The sequence below is a fragment of the Xenopus laevis genome, chromosome 9_10S (assembly GCF_017654675.1).
Source record: "Xenopus laevis strain J_2021 chromosome 9_10S, Xenopus_laevis_v10.1, whole genome shotgun sequence".
NCBI classification, from domain to species: domain Eukaryota; kingdom Metazoa; phylum Chordata; class Amphibia; order Anura; family Pipidae; genus Xenopus; species Xenopus laevis.
In genome coordinates this window covers 114,392,132-114,415,679 of record NC_054388.1, presented here as the reverse complement: position 1 = coordinate 114,415,679, position 23,548 = coordinate 114,392,132, and the positions used below count along the sequence as shown (strand labels likewise).

Sequence of the window (23,548 nt, the reverse complement as noted above, 5' to 3'; positions counted from 1 at the left end):
TCTCTTCCTTTCAATATTTAGCACTACATCCCTAGGAAGAAGTCAGATGATGGGGGGGCCCTGCATGCCCCTGGCTCCGTCATACAGAAGGAAAATAACAAGAATGACAAGAAGATCCTGGAACTCATGTCCAACATCATCCAGCTGCTGACTGGAGAGGTGGGTACAGCGGCCCCTTATTGTTTAGTAACAGTGGATGATAATCCCTTTCTCTGACTGGGGGATGACTGGAACATTGTGTGTGACAGGTTGCCATAAGGACTCATCATGTTTCCATCTATTTTTCCTTGGACGAGTGGGACTATATAAAAGGAAACAAGGACCTTTATGAGGAAGGAATGAAGGAGGAGCCACAGCAGCTCCACCCACTGGGTGAGTAATGGGAGCAGGGCACAAAATAATAACAGCTGGTGTGTAAGTGAACTAGGGTCAGACAAGTTGGATCTCAGCTTACAGAGAAACACAGGCCCAAGTGGAGGTGATGTTTCCTGGTGCAGATACAACGGGCAGACAATCAGCAGTGGAGGAGCTGCATTTCTCCACAGGCCAAGATCCACTGGTCTGGCCCTAGCCTTAAGTGGAACAGTACAAGAGATGTGTGAGAACAACAGAAACACAAATGAGCTGCTGACAGTAAAGCAGGAGCAGTGAGTTACATATGATGGTTACACAGTAATACTGTTGCTATGGGGACAGGATACTAAGGAGCAGTTTGTGCATAAGGAAATCTCATTACAGCAGGGGTGCCCAGACTTTGTTACCCTGGGATCTACTCTCGACACCTGGCCCCCATCAGGAGATCTACCTTGATAAAAATAGTGGGCCGTCTACCATACGGCACAAGAACAAGTTTCCAGCCCATAAAATGGTTATAATACTATAGTGTATTATATAAAGTTGATCCCAAAGCTCTGCCTCGTCCATATTAACCTACTAGAAGCCAGAGGAAAAGGAGCTGCAGGCCCTTAGGGATGTGACCAATCGGCCATCTATAAGGGCAACATGCATCTCCAATTCACTGCACTAGCAGAGCTGAATTTCCCTATTAAAAAATGGAAATTTGGCTCTTAAAGTTACCAGAGGCAGCTTTTTGACGCCCCTGGTAACTGGTCGCTTCATGCCGCCTGAGGCAAGGTTCTTGCCTTGTCTGCCTTAGCAGATCCCTTAAAAAACCTAAGCAAAGTCCAACCTATGTTACTCCCTGCTATTAAAGTGCATAGGTCTGCATACACAGGCAACTATAGGTAAGATGAGGGTGATGTGTGTTACAATAAGCCACAGGCTAGTATCCTTAACTAAGAGGTAAATGTAATAACTTATTGCCTTAAAAATACACTAGCAGGCAGTACTCAATCCCTGGCCAGGCAGGACTCACCACACGCTGAATAAAACATGCACTGGCTTGTATGACACACTGCCCAGCCCCACACTCACAGTAATGATGTTGGGCCCAGGAATGGCACCATGGCCAGAGGACAGGAACCTTTTCTCATGACATGTGGGAGAGGGGCATCCTCATTAGCAGTGCAGCAGGATATTGGAAACCCACCCTTTTACTGGTCAGTTTAACCTATGGCCCCAAGGTGATGGAAATACGCACATTATTGTACCATTCTGTGTGAGGGGAAAGGGGTGGAGCGGGGGCTGGCAGCTGATGGAGGAAGACTGGATGGAGCTGATTTACAGTATCCCATGAGAGGGATGGGCGCCGGACGAGAGGGTGTGCTGTGAGCCCACCCTCCTCAGCCTTCAGCCTGGTTTAGGAGCTGAGCTCTGAGCACGTAGGGCTGAGGAGGGAGGAGCGAGGAATGAGCCAAGAGGGAGGAGATCGCAACTGCAGGCAAGTCTGCATTCTTATCATGCTTCTGCCTTCTTCAGTTGGGAAAAATGTCCCAAGTGGGTTGAAATGGACCAGACACACTCATAGTCCAGCTGATTTCTCCAAGCATTGTAGGCATTGGGGATTTGTCGGGCCACTCAGCTGGTTGGTCTCCTCTCTCTGCTGACACCATTGCTGTTCACAGTGAGATTGTACTTTGCACTGCGTTAAAGGAATCAGAGACTTGAGGGGGGGGGGGGCACATGGGACATATCTGTTGCTTTTGAATCTGAGCTGAATGCTGAGGATCAATTACAAACTCACTGAACAGTTATGTCCAAAAGCAGGAAGTAGTGTTCTGGCTATTATGTTAGACATCCAGTCACTCCAGCCTTCATACATTACATTTTTGCCTAACTCACTATATTAGATACATTTTCTACTTTGCACAGCCTATTTATTTACCCAGTTTTTATTTTTAACTGTTTCTTAAAGGCTTTGTATCTGACTTTTCATACTGTATCAGAGCCTGTTGGGGTGACAGTTCCCGACACAAAGGGGCAAAGAGGGAAGTTAGAGATCACCACAGTCCACTAGAGTGAAATTCTGCCACTCTCCATTCATTTATATTGGTTTTTAAAGGCATATTTATCAAAATTTGAGCTTTCACCCATTGATAAATACGCTTTTAAAAATCCCATAGAAATTAATGGAGAGTGGCAGAATTTCACTCTAGTGGACTGTGGTGATCTCTAACTTCCCTCTTTGGTAAATATGTGCCAATGAATCGCTACATATATGTATAACATGTGATAATTATTTCTCCTGTTTGTATATTTGCCAGACTGTGAATATGAAGATAAGAGAGATATTACAGCTGATCTGGGAGGAACATTATGTTGTAATAATGAGCCAAGCAAGGTTGGGACTGAAGGAGCAGATTTCTGTGCTGAAGGAAATGTCACAAACCCTGAAATTTCTCCAGTGGAACAGCCCCCACCAGCCAATGAGATTAAAGAGGAAGGGACTTCATGTGAAGAGGGAAACCAATCAGATTGCAGCATTACTCCACTTTCAGAACAGATACAGGGAACAGATACACCTACTCCTAGCATGGGCTGCACCCTGAATAACAGCTCAGCAGATACATCAAATGGTATTAAAGGGAAAGTGATTTTATGTGAAGGAGGAAACCAATCAGATTGCAGCATTAATCAATTTACAGAACATGCACAGGGAACAGATACACCTACTCCCAATACAGTGATATATAACTGCTCTGAATGCCACAAACGTTTTAGATCTAAGTCCGGTTTTGTCAAGCATCAGAAAACTCACACAGGAGAAACACCATTTGTCTGTTTTGTGTGTGAGAAACGTTTTGTGTGTCATTCAGATCTCATTGGACACCAAAGAATTCACACAGGAGAGAAACCCTTCTCTTGTACAGAATGTGGCAAGTGTTTCTCACGTCGTTCACACTTAAACAGCCACCACAAAACACACACAGGAGAGAAATCGTTCCTTTGTTTTGCATGTGGGAAATGTTTTGCTAGTCGCTCACATCTTACTGCCCATCACAGAACCCACACAGGGGAGAAACCATTTTCCTGTTCTGAATGTGGGAAATGTTTTATCAATCAGGCATGCCTTAGGATTCATAAACGAATTCACACAGGAGAGAAACCATTCACTTGTACTGAATGTGGGAAAGGCTTTAAAGATCGCTCAAGTCTTACTGTACATCACAGAACCCACACAGGGGAGAAACCATATACCTGCACTGAATGTGGGAAAGGCTTTAAAGAGCGCTCAAGTCTTACTGTACATCACAGATCCCACACAGGGGAGAAACCATTTTCCTGTTCTGAATGTGGGAAATGTTTTATCAATCAGGCATGCCTTAGGGTTCATAAACGAATTCACACAGGAGAGAAACCATTCCCTTGTACTGAATGTGAGAAAAGTTTCAGAAATTGGGCTTGTCTTAGAGGCCACAAAAGAACTCACACGGGAGAGAAACCATACATGTGAGAAAAGTTTCAGCGATCGGGCTTGTCTTAGAGGCCACAAAAGAACTCACACGGGAGAGAAACCATACAGCTGTAGTGAATGTGGCAAATGTTTCCGTGATGGTGCAGGCCTTAGAGTCCATAAAAGAATTCACACGGGGGAGAAACCGTACACCTGTAGTGACTGGTTTGATCTGTATCTACACTGAAGTGGACTGCTTAAAGAGTTTACATTTTTGATATATGATATATTTTCCCACTTAGTGCAAATGCACGTTACGTGATTTTTTATTCAGGTGTTTCTTTTTGATTTTAATTATACGTGTTATTTTAGTGTGAGCCCGACAGAGGGCACTCATGCTTCTGATGAAGTGACAGAATGGTCACGAAACGCGTTAAGCGCACATCCCCTGTCCGCTGGTGATTTTAATCCATGTCCAATAAAGCATTCATAGTTTTAAAACGTTGGTTTCCGCGTGTCAACTGAGGTAGACTTTTTCAGCAGATTTTGGATGCTGAAAAACTCGGCTTATACTCGGGTATATACGGTAATTAATATATGGTGTTGCTTTTACATGGTGCTAAAATTTAATATTATCTTTAAAAATAGTCCCTTTATTGGAGCTCCCTGTAGTCTCTGGTAACTTAACCCCTTGCCAGAAGGACAAAACAGCAAGGGGTGACCCTATTTCAAATTCACATTCTTCATGTAAAACTGAAAATATCATGAAAATGAAAAAACAATTTAAATGGCAGTTTTTAATTCATTACAGGTTGTTTAGTTTCCTTCTAGAAACCTAATGATCCAGTACCAGTTGTAGGCCATACTTATGTAGTTGGATTGCGCTGATATCACTATGTGGCCTTCATGTCATTATCCACAGTAATCATTATGTGCTTACTCCCTGGATGATCCCACCAATTTCAAGTGCTCCAGCAAGGGCCACATGCACTGACTGCTCATTAATAAAGAAACCACATTGCTGATCTTGTTATTTGCATTCAGGTTATTCTTGCCCCAGCCCATACTCTGCTATTTCCGAGGATTTGTTTTTTCACATGCTTTTCAATGCAGGGGTTGGCAGTAAATTTGATTCTGGTGAGTGAAAGGTTAAGGGGCAAATCAGAGAAGGTGAGGTGGCTCCATTTCTGCCCTGAAAGTGCCCTTTTCTCCTCAGTATGCCCTTGCCTTTGTTTTCCTGTGCTCCACCCTCAAATTTGGCCCAGCTGGAACATGTTCCTGTTATTACCAGTTCTCTGCCCTCATATTTCCTCCCCAGTAAATACATATAGGGGCAAATTCATCAATATCTATCATCCAGGAAGACATTTCAGCCTTTATCCTTTACTAACCTGCTTCCACTTTCCAGAACTGCTGTGCCGCCTGTAGCTGTGAAGGAGTTGGAGGGGCACAGGCTCATTGGCTTAAAGCAGAGAGGGCAAGACAAAGACTACGAGCTGTATCAAGTGTGCCCTCCCATTCAAACCCAAAAGTCCCTTGCACGCTCCCCATGAGGGGCAAACAACGTGATTGGATGAATAGTCATGGTGGCGGGTCAGGGAATTAGGGATTGAGAAAAATATTTTTTACCCCCATACAACTTGAATCAGTAATTAGTATAAAGCCTCTGGCTTTGTCGGATATATGATTAACTTTGGTAGATAAAGTAGATTTATACATCACAGCTAATTGTGTGGTACAGAGATTATCTGCCATCCCTCACTCCTACCTCATGATTGGTTTGTAGCTGGAACAGGGAACTCTGGGAACTTCTGCACAGGTAGGTACCTCCCACAAGGAGCCAATGGGAATGTGGAAGGAAGTGACTGACATGGGGAAGAAGGACATAAATGAGTGGAAGAGAGAGAGGAACTCATGTCCAACATCATCCAGCTGCTGACTGGAGAGGTGGGTACCATCCTGTTTCCATCTATTTTTCCTTGAAAGAGTGGGACTATAAAAAAAGGAACAAGGCCATTTACAGGGAAGGGATAAAGGAGGATCCCCAGAACCTCTGCCCACTGGGTGAGAAATGGACCCAACAGACCCAGTCTGAAGGCCAGTTGATATCCTAATTATTGTAGGCATTGGGGAGCAATCCAATACACTTAGCTGGTCAGTCTCCCCTCCCTGCCGGCACCATTGCTTGTCTTATTCATGTCTTGAGCAATAGTAAGATTGGACAAAGTGCCGGATTACTGCATTTGGATATAAAGCATAACTAACCCCCGTAATATCCCCCCACGAGGAGCCAAAGGGAATGTGGGAGGAAGCGAGTGACACAGGGATGAAGGGAAAGGAGGATAAAAATGAGGAGGATGAGCGGGAGAAGAAGGAGAAAATGAGGTACAAACTCTGAGGTAACGTTGCTGCCCCTTGTCACTATTTCAGGGCTCCTGTGAGGAATATCTGACACCAGTTCTATTGCTCTGGACTGACGTGAAGGTGAGGGACAGACACAATGACCTCAATGAGCTGCACAAACACCAATATTTATATACAATATAAAATACAGATTATAAAATACTAGACTATAAAATACTAGACTATAAAATACAGATTATAAAATACTAGACTATAAAATACAGATTATAAAATACTAGACTATAAAATACAGATTATAAAATACTAGACTATAAAATACAGATTATAAAATACTAGACTATAAAATACTAGACTATAAAATACAGATTATAAAATACTAGACTATAAAATACAAATGATAAAATACTAGACTATAAAATACTAGACTATAAAATACAGATTATAAAATACTAGACTATAAAATACAGACTATAAAATACTAGACTATAAAATACAGATGATAAAATACTAGACTATAAAATACAGACTGTAAAATACTAGACTATAAAATACAGATTATAAAATACTAGACTATAAAATACAGATTATAAAATATTAGACTATAAAATACTAGACTATAAAATACAGATTATAAAATACTAGACTATAAAATACAGATTATAAAATACTAGACTATAAAATACGGATTATAAAATACTAGACTATAAAATACTAGACTATAAAATACAGATTATAAAATACTAGACTATAAAATACAGATTATAAAATACAGATTATAAAATACTAGACTATAAAATACTAGACTATAAAATACTAGACTATAAAATACAGATTATAAAATACTAGACTATAAAATACTAGACTATAAAATACAGATTATAAAATACAGATTATAAAATACTAGACTATAAAATACAGATTATAAAATACAGATTATAAAATACTAGACTATAAAATACAGACTATAAAATACTAGACTATAAAATACAGATTATAAAATACTAGACTATAAAATACTAGACTATAAAATACAGATTATAAAATACAGATTATAAAATACTAGACTATAAAATACAGATTATAAAATACAGATTATAAAATACTAGACTATAAAATACAGACTATAAAATACTAGACTATAAAATACAGATTATAAAATACAGATTATAAAATACTAGACTATAAAATACAGACTATAAAATACTAGACTATAAAATACAGATTATAAAATACAGATTATAAAATACTAGACTATAAAATACAGACTATAAAATACTAGACTATAAAATACAGATTATAAAATACTAGACTATAAAATACAGACTATAAAATACTAGACTATAAAATACAGACTATAAAATACTAGACTATAAAATACAGACTATAAAATACTAGACTATAAAATACAGACTATAAAATACAGATTATAAAATACTAGACATTAAGCCCGTTAAATTAACGGGCGCTAGAGGTCCGTGGGGCACATGCGCAGTATTCCACATTATTTTGTGTAGGTGGTCCTTTAAAAGGCGGGTGTGTAGTGTACGTCTGCAGGGGTAAAGTTGTACTGTATAGGATTGTAATGGGAAAGGCAAACAAATCATCTAGTGTAACGCTATCATCAAAAATAACATTGTCTTCATTAACACAAAAGCGCGCTCAGCGACTTCCCTAACTTCAGACACCTCTTAGAAAACCACTGCCACGTCACAGTGAACCTAGTTCCCGGCTTGGCCAATCCCATCGCCTCTCTAATGCCTTGCCTGCACTAAGGGATCCTGGGAATTGTAGTTCAAGCCTCAGCTGGAAGATAGCGCTATCCTCTGCTCTCTCTCGCGGGCCAACACTGACTGTCACTGTTCCCGCCTCTTGTCCTTCTCCCCAGTGTCCCTGCCCCTTCCTTCACGGGCACAACTCCACCTCTCACCCGTGGTTGTCTGTTTGCTTTACCGCTTCGCTGTAGGACCGCCATTTTAAATAAAACTAATATTGTGCTGGGCCCGTGTCGTCCTTCCCGCTGCCGTCGTTTTACGTTATCCAGGGGAATCGCTGGCCTGTTTCCGGTCAGCCCGACTGCGTTAATATAACAGCGCCTCGTCTTCGCTTCCCAGAGCAGTACATATGTAACGACGGTCTGTGGGGCACATGCGCAGTAGCGCAATCCCACGGACACATGGACTGGACGCAGAGACACTTGAACTTTATTATATAGGATATAGGAATAGGATAGGATATAGGATAACTACAGTGATTCATCTGCCATACCCAGTAAAGGATTTTGTATGAATCTACTTTCGTGCTTAGGCAATAAATGCCTTCTATTGCTCAGTTTCTTTATTAATTCATCAGCCTTATTGAAGGGTATACTTGCAATGGTGTGTGGGCCCTTTAAATATCGTAGTCTTTGGTCTTGCACGACCTACAGCAGTTTGCTCAGCTACACACATAAAAATGCAGATGTTCTATAAATGCTGGGAATTGGTAAGTAAACTGTTGATCCAGCCTCAGCCTCCTATGACATTCCTTGTGCTTTACAATGGGAGACAATCGCTTCGCAAAGGTTACCTGCACGATCCTCTCACACTGGGTTCCCTTTCCTGCGCATGGTCCTACCAAGAGCTTCATGATGTGTCGCATGGAATGAAAAGACGCTGCAGAAACCCGGGGCAAAGTTCTAAGCAGGCGATAAAGCATACAGAGGTAGAGGTAGCAAAAAGCCGGCAGCCTGCTGAGGTGTCACATACAGGAAGTGCCATGTCATTTCCGGGACTCTAATACACCCATGCCACCTCACTCGCGCATTTGCTTTGTATGATAGTTTGATGGCACGTTCAGATTGAGTATATTCCCAGGGCTGTAAAGTGCAGGTTGACCTATACAAAACAAACACCCCTTCTGATGACTCTGATGTGTAATACTTTGTCCTGGAAACCGTTGGTCCGTGGTGCACATGCGCAGTAGCACATTTCCACGGACTTCCTCCCACATTCCCATTGGCTCCTCGTGGGAGGGACTGACCTGGAAGTGACCCTGGAATTAAGCACTTACACATTTCTATACAGGATTATTCCCAGCAATATCCGCCAATAGAATTACAGGGGCCCAGCACCGACCCCTGTCCCACAGCAGTAGCAGCAGCGACCCCCAGTCCCACAGCAGCAGCAGCGACCCCCAGTCCCACAGTAGCAGCAGGAGTAAAGCAGCAGCAGCAGCAGCGACCCCCAGTCCCACAGCAGCAGCGACCCCCAGTCCCACAGTAGCAGTAGCAGCAGGAGTAACCCCAGTGTGAGACACACAGCCCATAGTAGAGGAGAGTGAGGGGTAAATGACAGAGGTGGGTGCCACACAAGGTAGGAATAAGGGAGGCAGCACATATGGGCTCAGTATATTGGGGTGGGGGGTCAGTACCTACCTGTGTGGAAGTTCCCAGAGTTCCCTGCTCCGGCTACAAACCAATGGTCCCGGGTGCTTGGGAGGTGGGAGTGAGAGCGGCTCAGTAAGGGAAGGGAGACAATTCCTCACATATCTCTGTACCGCACAAATATCTTTCCGCTCCCCTCATACACAATGTATAGATTTACTTCATGACTCGGGGTCAGACATCCGCAAATCTCAGCGGCCTATTAAGTAACCGCAGGTGACCAATTTCTATTGTCTTCGTGTACAAAAATATTTTCCCCAGCCCCTCATTCCTTTTCCCGCCCCTATGACTATTCATCCAATCACATCACTCGACCCTCACAGGACGCGGGAGAGGCCACAGTGACAATATCGGGTTTGAATGGGAGGGAAAAGCGCAATTTCTCTGTCCCGCCCTCTCTTCTCTCAGCCAATGAGCACGCGTTCCACGCCCCCTTCTTCCCAGCTACAGGCGGCACAGCAGTTGTGTGAAGTTGGAGCAGGTCAGTGAAGGCAGAGGCTGTGTGAGTGACGGGCCCCTATATCTATTCACTGGGGCTGAATGTGAGGGTAGAGAAGTGGTATAAAAGGAACATATTACAGCTGGGCAGCGTTGTGGGCGGAGCTGAGGAAAACAAACGCCTAGAAAACACTTTCATGGGCCCCTCACAGTATTATTCCTCACTCTCCCACTGTAACAGCAGCAGCCACTTCACATTCACACTGCCTGTATTAGTCTGTATTTTATAATCTGTATTTTATAATCTGTATTTTATAGTCTAGTATTTTATAGTCTAGTATTTTATAATCTGTATTTTATAATCTGTATTTTATAGTCTAGTATTTTATAGTCTAGTATTTTATAATCTGTATTTTATAGTCTAGTATTTTATAGTCTAGTATTTTATAATCTGTATTTTATAATCTGTATTTTATAGTCTAGTATTTTATAGTCTAGTATTTTATAATCTGTATTTTATAGACTGTATTTTATAGTCTAGTATTTTATAGTCTAGTATTTTATAATCTGTATTTTATAATCTGTATTTTATAGTCTAGTATTTTATAGTCTAGTATTTTATAATCTGTATTTTATAGTCTAGTATTTTATAGTCTAGTATTTTATAATCTGTATTTTATAATCTGTATTTTATAGTCTAGTATTTTATAGTCTAGTATTTTATAGTCTAGTATTTTATAATCTGTATTTTATAATCTGTATTTTATAGTCTAGTATTTTATAGTCTAGTATTTTATAGTCTGTATTTTATAGTCTAGTATTTTATAGTCTGTATTTTATAATCTGTATTTTATAGTCTAGTATTTTATAGTCTAGTATTTTATAGTCTGTATTTTATAGTCTAGTATTTTATAGTCTGTATTTTATAGTCTAGTATTTTATAGTCTGTATTTTATAGTCTAGTATTTTATAATCTGTATTTTATAGTCTAGTAATCTGTATTTTATAGTCTAGTATTTTATAGTCTGTATTTTATAGTCTAGTATTTTATAATCTGTATTTTATAGTCTGTATTTTATAGTCTGTATTTTATAGTCTTGTATTTTATAGTCTGTATTTTATAGTCTAGTATTTTATAGTCTGTATTTTATAGTCTAGTATTTTATAATCTGTATTTTATAGTCTAGTATTTTATAGTCTGTATTTTATAGTCTGTATTTTATAGTCTAGTATTTTATAATCTGTATTTTATAATCTGTATTTTATAATCTGTATTTTATAGTCTAGTATTTTATAATCTGTATTTTATAATCTGTATTTTATAGTCTAGTATTTTATAGTCTAGTATTTTATAATCTGTATTTTATAGTCTAGTATTTTATAGTCTAGTATTTTATAATCTGTATTTTATAATCTGTATTTTATAGTCTAGTATTTTATAATCTGTATTTTATAGTCTAGTATTTTATAATCTTTATTTTATAGTTTAGTATTTTATAATCTGTATTTTATAGTCTAGTATTTTATAGTCTAGTATTTTATAATCTGTATTTTATAGTCTTATATTTTATAATCTGTATTTTATAGTCTAGTATTTTATAATCTGTATTTTATAGTCTAGTATTTTATAGTCTAGTATTTTACAGTCTGCATTTTATAGTCTAGTATTTTATAGTCTAGTATTTTATAATCTGTATTTTATAGTCTAGTATTTTATAGTCTAGTATTTTATAGTCTGTATTTTATAGTCTAGTATTTTATAATCTGTATTTTATAGTCTAGTATTTTATATTCTAGTATTTTATAGTCTAGTATTTTATCATTTGTATTTTATAGTCTAGTATTTTATAGTCTAGTATTTTATAATCTGTATTTTATAGTCTAGTATTTTATAGTCTAGTATTTTATAATCTGTATTTTATATTGTATATAAATATTGGTGTTTGTGCAGCTCATTGAGGTCATTGTGTCTGTCCCTCACCTTCACGTCAGTCCAGAGCAATAGAACTGGTGTCAGATATTCCTCACAGGAGCCCTGAAATAGTGACAAGGGGCAGCAACGTCCCCTCAGAGTTTGTACCTCATTCTTTCCTTCTTCTCCCGCTCCTCCTCCTCATTTTTATCCTCCTTTCCCTTCATCCCTGTGTCACTCGCTTCCTCCCACATTCCCTTTGGCTCCTCGTGGGAGGGACTGACCTGGAAGTGAGCCTGGAATTAAGCACTTACACATTTCTATACAGGATTATTACCAGCAATGTCCAAATCCACCATGTTAAATACCTTGCTTGGCACAAACCTCCTATGTCATCGCTGACGTGAACTACAGTGTATCACCGTGTAGTTAATCCTTCACTGTATTGTGCAGTGAACAAACAACCAATTAGCCCCATGTGTAACATCCTCATTACCTTATTCATAAAAATACTTAAGTGTGATCATCCATATAAGGTGACCTATTCATATCGTTAAAGTGCCGAGTGCTAAATACTACCTTTCATCAATGCAATTTATTCTTCTTATCAACATTAATTGAATTAAAGTGTCATGTGCAACATGTTATTTAATCATTAGTGCCATATCTACAGCTGGCCACAGACGCAAAGATCCGATCGTATGAATTAATGTACGATCGGACATTCCCATCTCCCGACCTGGCACTAACCATTCCGACCAAATAAAGTAGTTAAAGAACAGATCAGCCGATGTTCTGCCCCTGACAGCAATTGTACGATAGACAAAGCTAGTGACAGTCTCCCACTGAAAATCATACGATCGGCAATACACGCAGAGATATTACCCGCAGCCGACACAGATTTTCGAACCTGTTCGATCGACCAATCGATCGATCTCCGCCCGACGAAAAATGTAGGGACTCTCCACACACGTTCCGAAAATCGTACAAATCCTCGATTCGTACGATGAGATTTTTGCGTCTATGGCCAGAAAAAAAAAATTCAAAAAATTAGAAAGAATGTATGACAGAGTAAGAAACAAACAAGGGGAACAGGAACACAGGAAATGATTGTTAGAGCTAGAGAAAACACCTTGTGCTGACTAAGTATAAAGGGAAACCTACAAGCAAAGCAACAGCACCAGAAGTCCGTTGTGAACAGAAGAAGAAAGATTTCCATAGGGGAATAGGACTTGTTCTCGTTCTTCGGTTTGTAACCTCAATCGCGTGTTCATTTTAAACTTTACAAATTACCTGAAGCTATATTAAAAGTGTCGGCCTGTTACCATCACTGCTCTTCATATTGATATTTGTAAGTCATTTCCTGTAGATAGGTTAGACATTTTTAGTAGATGTTTTTCTATAGGCTGGTTGTCTTCCAATCTACTTGACTCGAATATAGCCGGAACCTCTGTGCCTTGATATGTGTGTGCACCACAATTATGGGTGGCCTGGCATTCACTCTCTAAGAGTTGTCCGGTGCACGTTCCACTAGTGGCCACAGTCCACCAGGTACAGCAGAATTTCGAAAATGGACAGCACAGTTTTTATAAGTGAAAAAGCCTTTATTGTAACTTGGCTACGACCAAAAGATACAGCTCTTCTGTGCTGTACTTACACCGTATGAGTGGTTCCAGGCTTCACACGTGTGTCATACCCACATTGCTGAATTAACATTGGGGTCACTTACCAACCTGGCGTTCCAAAAAAATGTACCCCATTGTGTTGGTTGCGCACAATCAATCCTAGTGCATACATATACATAGGTTCCTATAGTTAATCACCACCGTTTTTTAAGGCACTTTGCGCTTTGAACATGGTTAACTCTTTAAAGGGAACCTGGAATGGAGAACCCGAAGTCCTCCACTGAAAATGAATGTGAGGTTGCCAGTATGTGGAACAACCACGAAGACGGAAACAAGTCCCTAAAGACAGAAAGGTTAGTCGAGATACAGTTTAAAACTTGTGTGTGTGACAGGAAATACAGGATACAGAAAAATGTTTTTGAAAAACTATATATATATATATATATATATATATATATATATATATATACACATATATATATTTATATATATAAATATATATATATATATCCTAAGCCGTCCTCCCTTAGCCCGCCCGCATCCGACCAGAGAACATCTATAGGGAGCTCCAATAAAGGGGCTATTTTTAAAGATAACATTAGCCAAAAAAGAAACCAGCACCATATATTATTCATTATTGCCTACTATATTACGGGGGTTAGTTATGCTTTATATCCATATGCAGTAATCCAGCACTTTGTCCAATCTTACTATTGCTCAAGACATGAATAAGACAAGTAATGGTGCCGGCAGAGAGGGGAGACTGACCAGCTAAGTGTATTGGATTGCTCCCCAATGCCTACAATAATTAGAATATCAACTGGCCTTCAGACTGGGTCTGTTGGGTCCATTTCTCACCCAGTGGGCAGAGGTTCTGGGGATCCTCCTTTATCCCTTCCCTGTAAATGGCCTTGTTCCTTTTTTTATAGTCCCACTCTTTCAAGGAAAAATAGATGGAAACAGGATGGTACCCACCTCTCCAGTCAGCAGCTGGATGATGTTGGACATGAGTTCCTCTCTCTCTTCCACTCATTTATGTCCTTCTTCCCCATGTCAGTCACTTCCTCCCACATTCCCATTGGCTCCTTGTAGGAGGTACCTACCTGTGCAGAAGTTCCCCGAGTTCCCTGTTCCGGCTACAAACCAATCGTGAGGTAGGAGTGAGGGATGGCAGATAATCTCTGTACCACACAATTAGCTGTGATGTATAAATCTACTTTATCTACCAAAGTTAATCATATATCCGACAAAGCCAGAGGCTTTATACTAATTACTGATTCCTGTTGTCTGGGGGTAAAAAATATTTTTCTCAATCCCTAATTCCCTGACCCGCCACCATGACTATTCATCCAATCACGTTGTTTGCCCCTCATGGGGAGCGTGCAAGGGACTTTTGGGTTTGAATGGGAGGGCACACTTGATACAGCTCGTAGTCTTTGTCTTGCCCTCTCTGCTTTAAGCCAATGAGCCTGTGCCCCTCCAACTCCTTCACAGCTACAGGCGGCACAGCAGTTCTGGAAAGTGGAAGCAGGTTAGTAAAGGATAAAGGCTGAAATGTCTTCCTGGATGATAGATATTGATGAATTTGCCCCTATATGTATTTACTGGGGAGGAAATATGAGGGCAGAGAACTGGTAATAACAGGAACATGTTCCAGCTGGGCCAAATTTGAGGGTGGAGCACAGGAAAACAAAGGCAAGGGCATACTGAGGAGAAAAGGGCACTTTCAGGGCAGAAATGGAGCCACCTCACCTTCTCTGATTTGCCCCTTAACCTTTCACTCACCAGAATCAAATTTACTGCCAACCCCTGCATTGAAAAGCATGTGAAAAAACAAATCCTCGGAAATAGCAGAGTATGGGCTGGGGCAAGAATAACCTGAATGCAAATAAGATCAGCAATGTAGATTCTTTATTAATGAGCAGTCAGTGCATGTGGCCCTTGCTGGAGCACTTGAAATTGGTGGGATCATCCAGGGAGTAAGCACATAATGATTACTGTGGATAAAGACATGAAGGCCACATAGTGATATCAGCGCAATCCAACTACATAAGTATGGCCTACAACTGGTACTGGATCATTACTCAGGTTTCTAGAAGGAAACTAAACAACCTGTAATGAATTAAAAACTGCCATTTAAATTGTTTTTTCATTTTCATGATATTTTCAGTTTTACATGAAGAATGTGAATTTGAAATAGGGTCACCCCTTGCTGTTTTGTCCTTCTGGCAAGGGGTTAAGTTACCAGAGACTACAGGGAGCTCCAATAAAGGGACTATTTTTAAAGATAATATTAAATTTTAGCACCATGTAAAAGCAACACCATATATTAATTACCGGTATAATTACCTACAAAATTTTTTTTTTTTTCATTTATCCTATATATCTCCTTTAATAGCCTTCCTGACATTCAAGGTTTTTTCAGTTGAATTTGTTTCGGGTCGGGAATATTCGTTTGAGTTTTAGACGTTTTCTTAAATAACCTCCCAGTTGAATTGTGAGTATATTTAAATTTATTAGAGTAGAAAAAAAAATATTTGACTTTTGCTAAATGGGCCTGTAAATGTGTATACCTGATCCATTACTGTTTGACATGGCCTGTAGTACTGTATACAATCTGTCCATCCAACCCCATACTACAAAATCTGCCATGTAGTTTAGCTCAGAGGCTTCAATATTCATTAGAGATAAAAATACTGTACATTAACCAAAAGGAATTATACTTTGGTAGCATAATGATTGTATTTTGCTCACTCTGTATATGTACAGTCGTTATCTTAAAGTGTATTTGTGTATCTGGGAATGTGTAGTTAGTTGGGAATTATGTTTAAAACATTTGCCACATTCAGTACAAGTGAATGGTTTCTCTCCTGTGTGAATCCTGAGATGAACGGTAAGGTCATGGAGATGAATAAAACACTTGCCACATTCAGAACAGGAAAATGGTTTCCCTCCTGTGTGAATTTTTCTATGGGTTATGAAGCATGAACGATCACAAACATTTGCCACAGTCACTCACAAAATTCAAAAACGGACTCCACCGGATCAGTTGACACGCGGAAACCAACGTTTTAAAACTATGAATGCTTTATTGGACATGGATTAAAATCACCAGCGGACAGGGGATGTGCGCTTAACGCGTTTCGTGACCATTCTGTCACTTCATCAGAAGCATGAGTGCCCTCTGTCGGGCTCACACTAAAATAACACGTATAATTAAAATCAAAAAGAAACACCTGAATAAGTGGGGAAATATATCATATATCAAAAATGTAAACTCTTTAAGCAGTCCACTTCAGTATAGATACAGATCAAACCAGTCACTACAGGTGTACGGTTTCTCCCCCATGTGAATTCTTTTATGGACTCTAAGGCCTGCACCATCACGGAAACATTTGCCACATTCACTACAGCTGTATGGTTTCTCTCCTGTGTGAATTCTTTTGTGGCCTCTAAGACAAGCCCGATCGCTGAAACTTTTCTCACATGTATGGTTTCTCTCCCGTGTGAGTTCTTTTGTGGCCTCTAAGACAAGCCCGATTTCTGAAACTTTTCTCACATTCAGTACAAGGGAATGGTTTCTCTCCTGCGTGAATTCGTTTATGAACCCTAAGGCATGCCTGCTTGATAAAACATTTCCCACATTCAGAACAGGAAAATGGTTTCTCCCCTGTGTGGGTTCTGTGATGTACAGTAAGACTTGAGCGCTCTTTAAAGCCTTTCCCACATTCAGTGCAGGAAAATGGTTTCTCCCCTGTGTGGGTTCTGTGATGTACAGTAAGACTTGAGCGATTTTTAAAGCCTTTGCCACATTCAGTACAAGGGAATGGTTTCTCTCCTGTGTGAATTCGTTTATGAACCCTAAGGCATGCCTGATTGATAAAACATTTCCCACATTCAGAACAGGAAAATGGTTTCTCCCCTGTGTGGGTTCTGTCATGTACAGTAAGACTTGAGCGATCTTTAAAGCCTTTCCCACATTCAGTGCAGGTATATGGTTTCTCCCCTGTGTGGGTTCTGTGATGTACAGTAAGACTTGAGCGATCTTTAAAGCCTTTCCCACATTCAGTACAAGGGAATGGTTTCTCTCCTGTGTGAATTCGTTTATGAATCCTAAGGCATGCCTGATTGATAAAACATTTCCCACATTCAGAACAGGGAAATGGTTTCTCCCCTGTGTGGGTTCTGTGATGGGCAGTAAGATGTGAGCGACTAGCAAAACATTTCCCACATGCAAAACAAAGGAATGATTTCTCTCCTGTGTGTGTTTTGTGGTGGCTGTTTAAGTGTGAACGACGTGAGAAACACTTGCCACATTCTGTACAAGAGAAGGGTTTCTCTCCTGTGTGACTTCTTTGGTGTCCAATGAGATCTGAATGCCACACAAAACGTTTCTCACACACAAAACAGACAAATGGTGTTTCTCCTGTGTGAGTTTTCTGATGCTTGACAAAACCGGACTTAGTTCTAAAACGTTTGTGGCATTCAGAGCAGTTATATATCACTGTATTGGGAGTAGGTGTATCTGTTCCCTGTGCATGTTCTGTAAGTGGATTAATGCTGCAATCTGATTGGTTTCCTCCTTCACATAAAATCACTTTCCCTTTAATACCATTTGATGTATCTGCTGAGCTGTTATTCAGGGTGCAGCCCATGCTAGGAGTAGGTATATCTGTTCCCTGTATCTGTTCTGAAAGTGGATTAATGCTGCAATCTGATTGGGTTCCCTCTTCACATGAAGTCCCTTCCTCTTTAATCTCATTGGCTGGTGGGGGCTGTTCCACTGGAGAAATTTCAGGGTTTGTGACATTTCCTTCAGCACAGAAATCTGCTCCTTCAGTCCCAACCTTGCTTGGCTCATTATTACAACATAATGTTCCTCCCAGATCAGCTGTAATATCTCTCTTATCTTCATATTCACAGTCTGGCAAATATACAAACAGGAGAAATAATTATCACATGTTATACATATATGTAGCGATTCATTGGCACATATTTACCAAAGAGGTAAACCCCAGATAAACCTCTAATGCAGGGGTGCACAGGATGTCGATAGCGGTCTACCAGTAGATCCCGACATTGTTCTTGGAGACTACGACCTGTCAGCTGCCTGCGTGCGCCCCCAAACATAAAAAGAATGCTGAAGAAGGCAGAAGAATGATAAGAATGCAGACTTGCCTGCAGTTGCGATCTCCTCCCTCTTGGCTCATTCCTCGCTCCTCCCTCCTCAGCCCTACGTGCTCAGAGCTCAGCTCCTAAACCAGGCTGAAGGCTGAGGAGGGTGGGCTCACAGCACACCCTCTCGTCCGGCGCCCATCCCTCTCATGGGATACTGTAAATCAGCTCCATCCAGTCTTCCTCCATCAGCTGCCAGCCCCCGCTCCACCCCTTTCCCCTCACACAGAATGGTACAATAATGTGCGTATTTCCATCACCTTGGGGCCATAGGTTAAACTGACCAGTAAAAGGGTGGGTTTCCAATATCCTGCTGCACTGCTAATGAGGATGCCCCTCTCCCACATGTCATGAGAAAAGGTTCCTGTCCTCTGGCCATGGTGCCATTCCTGGGCCCAACATCATTACTGTGAGTGTGGGGCTGGGCAGTGTGTCATACAAGCCAGTGCATGTTTTATTCAGCGTGTGGTGAGTCCTGCCTGGCCAGGGATTGAGTACTGCCTGCTAGTGTATTTTTAAGGCAATAAGTTATTACATTTACCTCTTAGTTAAGGATACTAGCCTGTGGCTTATTGTAACACACATCACCCTCATCTTACCTATAGTTGCCTGTGTATGCAGACCTATGCACTTTAATAGCAGGGAGTAACATAGGTTGGACTTTGCTTAGGTTTTTTAAGGGATCTGCTAAGGCAGACAAGGCAAGAACCTTGCCTCAGGCGGCATGAAGCGACCAGTTACCAGGGGCGTCAAAAAGCTGCCTCTGGTAACTTTAAGAGCCAAATTTCCATTTTTTAATAGGGAAATTCAGCTCTGCTAGTGCAATGAATTGGAGATGCATGTTGCCCTTATAGATGGCCGATTGGTCACATCCCTAAGGGCCTGCAGCTCCTTTTCCTCTGGCTTCTAGTAGGTTAATATGGACGAGGCAGAGCTTTGGGATCAACTTTATATAATACACTATAGTATTATAACCATTTTATGGGCTGGATACTTGTTCTTGTGCCGTATGGTAGACGGCCCACTATTTTTATCAAGGTAGATCTCCTGATGGGGGCCAGGTGTCGAGAGTAGATCCCAGGGTAACAAAGTCTGGGCACCCCTGCTGTAATGAGATTTCCTTATGCACAAACTGCTCCTTAGTATCCTGTCCCCATAGCAACAGTATTACTGTGTAACCATCATATGTAACTCACTGCTCCTGCTTTACTGTCAGCAGCTCATTTGTGTTTCTGTTGTTCTCACACATCTCTTGTACTGTTCCACTTAAGGCTAGGGCCAGACCAGTGGATCTTGGCCTGTGGAGAAATGCAGCTCCTCCACTGCTGATTGTCTGCCCGTTGTATCTGCACCAGGAAACATCACCTCCACTTGGGCCTGTGTTTCTCTGTAAGCTGAGATCCAACTTGTCTGACCCTAGTTCACTTACACACCAGCTGTTATTATTTTGTGCCCTGCTCCCATTACTCACCCAGTGGGTGGAGCTGCTGTGGCTCCTCCTTCATTCCTTCCTCATAAAGGTCCTTGTTTCCTTTTATATAGTCCCACTCGTCCAAGGAAAAATAGATGGAAACATGATGAGTCCTTATGGCAACCTGTCACACACAATGTTCCAGTCATCCCCCAGCCAGAGAAAGGGATTATCATCCACTGTTACTAAACAATAAGGGGCCGCTGTACCCACCTCTCCAGTCAGCAGCTGGATGATGTTGGACATGAGTTCCAGGATCTTCTTGTCATTCTTGTTATTTTCCTTCTGTATGACGGAGCCAGGGGCATGCAGGGCCCCCCCATCATCTGACTTCTTCCTAGGGATGTAGTGCTAAATATTGAAAGGAAGAGAGAATGGTGTTTGAGCTGCAGAGAGACCCCCTTTGTACAGACAGACAGTCTCTTGTCAGTGTGCCAGTCACAGTGCCCCTCACCTCTCCAGTCAGCAGATAGATCATCTCCAGTGTCAGATTCACCATTCTCTCCTTCTTCCCCCGCTCCTCCTCCTCCTCATTTTTATCCTTCTTCTTCTTCTTCCCCTTCATCCCTGTGTCAGTCGCTTCCTCCCACATTCCCATTGGCTCCTCGTGGGAGGGACTGACCTGGAAGTGACCCTGGAATTAAGCACTTACACATTTCTATACAGGATTATTCCCAGCAATATCCCCCAATAGAATTACAGGGGCCCAGCACCGACCCCTGTCCCACAGCAATAGCAGCAGCGACCCCCAGTCCCACAGCAGTAGCAGCAGCGACCCCGCGTCCCACAGCAGTAGCAGCAGCGACCCCCAGTCCCACAGCAGCAGCAGCGACCCCCAGTCCCACAGTAGCAGTAGCAGCAGGAGTAACCCCAGTGTGAGACACACAGCCCATAGTAGAGGAGAGTGAGGGGTAAATGACAGAGGTGGGTGCCACACAAGGTAGGAATAAGGGAGGCAGCACATATGGGCTCAGTATATTGGGGTGGGGGGTCAGTACCTACCTGTGTGGAAGTTCCCAGAGTTCCCTGCTCCGGCTACAAACCAATGGTCCCGGGTGCTTGGGAGGTGGGAGTGAGAGCGGCTCAGTAAGGGATGGGAGACAATTCCTCACATATCTCTGTACCGCACAAATATCTCTCAGATCCCCTCCCAGAGGCTTTTACTAAGTAGCCTGTCTGATTCCTTTTGGCTGTTCTGGCAAAAAATTACCCACAGCCCTTAACTCCAAGTCTCAGCCCTTTGACTATTAAGCCAATCATATCCTCTGCAGCAGTCTGCCCCTCCCCTCTTAGGAAGGAAAAGGCTGCACTGGTTCATCAGGTTTGGTTGGCAGGACACAGTGTGGGCTATTCAGTGTCTGAGCCCCTCCCCCTATTATTTGCTGCCCCTTTGTCTCCAAGCCTGTGGCTGATTGTTGCCTTTTCCTGTCAGACACAGCAGCACACACGTTCCCAACACAGTAAATGTATATGGCAAGCTCTATTATATGGGCCATAGATCTCTTTATCTATTTACTGGGGCAGAAACCTGAGGGGCAGGGAACGGATATAAAATGACCACATTCCAACTGGGCCAGAGTTGTGGCTGGAGCAGATTGAAATAAAACCAGAGAAATACTGAGAGACAGAACTGGACCGGACAAGACAATGAGCCTTGACCTGGTGTTTTTCACCCATTTGTTTATGTGCTACAACCAAAGCTTCCCATCCGTGTTTCCCTCATGGAAAATGCTTTTAGTCAGGGCAGGGGCACAAGCTGCAATGTTGCCATGGGAGTGGCCAAGGGTATCCCCCCTGTATATATATACTGTATATATATATATATATATATATATATATATATATATATATATATATATACACTAGCAAACGTAGCGCCCGTTGGGTAATGATGTCGATGGCAGCTTCTCTCAGTGCATTCATATAATATACATAGTGATACTGAAACTCAAGCCAAATGAAATGAATGGCAGTACAACAGGCACAGTGTGTAGGCCCCACAGCATCTCATGACAGGCACAGTGTGGGGCCCCCATTTCTGTATGGCTGCACCTTCATGAAGCACTGCACTTATACAGTTATTTATACAGTAAGAGATCTCATCCCCAGGGGGCTAAGCCGAAAATGTTACTGACGCAGAAATGACGTCACACACGTGTGCAGACCCCTGGGAAGGTCCTTAGCATGGATAAGAGCTATACACTCGCATACACACGTAAACACACTAAATCTGGCCCGATGTTCTCATTTTAACTGGAGATTTAACTGTACAAGAAACACAGACGTGTCTATTCAGGTAAAATGTGCATGTGCCAACACTAATATAGACACACATGCGGAATAGACATAATGGCCCCCACCATATCATCACAGTCACAGTGAGAGAATCCCCAGAATGACAGTCAGCGAGAGAGTCCCCAGAATTTCATGATTCACATCTAGAGTCCCCAGAATTTCATGAGTCACATTGAGAGTCCCCAGGATTTAATGACAGTCACAGCGAGAGTCCCCAGAATGTCACTACAGTCACAGTGAGAGTCCCCAGAATTTCATGATTCACATCTAGAGTCCCCAGAATTTCATGATTCACATCTAGAGTCCCCAGAATTTCATGACAGTCACAGCGAGAGTCCCCAGAATGTCACTACAGTCACAGCGAGAGTCCCCAGAATTTCATGATTCACATCTAGAGTCCCCAGAATTTCATGACAGTCACAGCAAGAGTCCCCAGAATGTCACTACAGTCACAGCGAGAGTCCCCAGAATTTCATGATTCACATCTAGAGTCCCCAGAATTTCATGATTCACATCTAGAGTCCCCAGAATTTCATGAGTCACATTAAGAGTCCCCAGGATTTCATGAGTCACATTGAGAGTCCCCAGGATTTCATGACAGTCACTTAGAGTCCCCAGGATTTCATGAGTCACATTGAGAGTCCCCAGAATTTCATGAGTCACATTGAGAGTCCCCAGAATTTCATGACAGTCACACTGAGAGTCCCCAGAATGTCACTACAGTCACAGCGAGAGTCCCCAGAATTTCATGATTCACATCTAGAGTCCCCAGAATTTCATGATTCACATCTAGAGTCCCCAGAATTTCATGAGTCACATTAAGAGTCCCCAGGATTTCATGAGTCACATTGAGAGTCCCCAGGATTTCATGACAGTCACTTAGAGTCCCCAGGATTTCATGAGTCACATTGAGAGTCCCCAGAATTTCATGAGTCACATTGAGAGTCCCCAGAATTTCATGACAGTCACAGCGAGAGTCCCCAGAATGTCACTACAGTCACAGCGAGAGTCCCCAGAATTTCATGCTTCACATCGAGAGTCCCCAGAATTTCAT

The 23,548-nt window shown here is 41.6% G+C and overlaps 2 protein-coding genes across 3 annotated transcripts in view; one reads left to right on the top strand and one right to left on the bottom strand.

The window, feature by feature from the left end:
- The window catches only part of LOC108704314 (oocyte zinc finger protein XlCOF7.1-like), a 224,937-nt gene extending 215,236 nt beyond the window's left edge, over positions 1-9,701 (bottom strand). The window contains exons 1-2 of one of the 2 annotated variants that reach the window (XM_041579040.1): positions 9,570-9,701; positions 9,176-9,187 (exon numbers count right to left, since the gene is read on the bottom strand). The gene's annotated coding sequence lies outside the window, so the exon portion shown is untranslated. The remainder of the gene's footprint in view (positions 1-9,175; positions 9,188-9,569) is intronic. The other variant, XM_041579043.1, reaches the window with a different exon arrangement.
- The window catches only part of LOC108704265 (oocyte zinc finger protein XlCOF8.4-like), a 34,335-nt gene continuing 10,894 nt past the window's right edge, over positions 108-23,548 (top strand). Inside the window, exons 1-4 of the mRNA XM_041578128.1 lie at positions 108-159; positions 249-372; positions 2,664-3,774; positions 3,848-4,037. Of these exons, the coding sequence (XP_041434062.1) occupies positions 127-159; positions 249-372; positions 2,664-3,774; positions 3,848-4,037 (1,458 nt within the window). The 5' untranslated portion in view covers positions 108-126. The remainder of the gene's footprint in view (positions 160-248; positions 373-2,663; positions 3,775-3,847; positions 4,038-23,548) is intronic.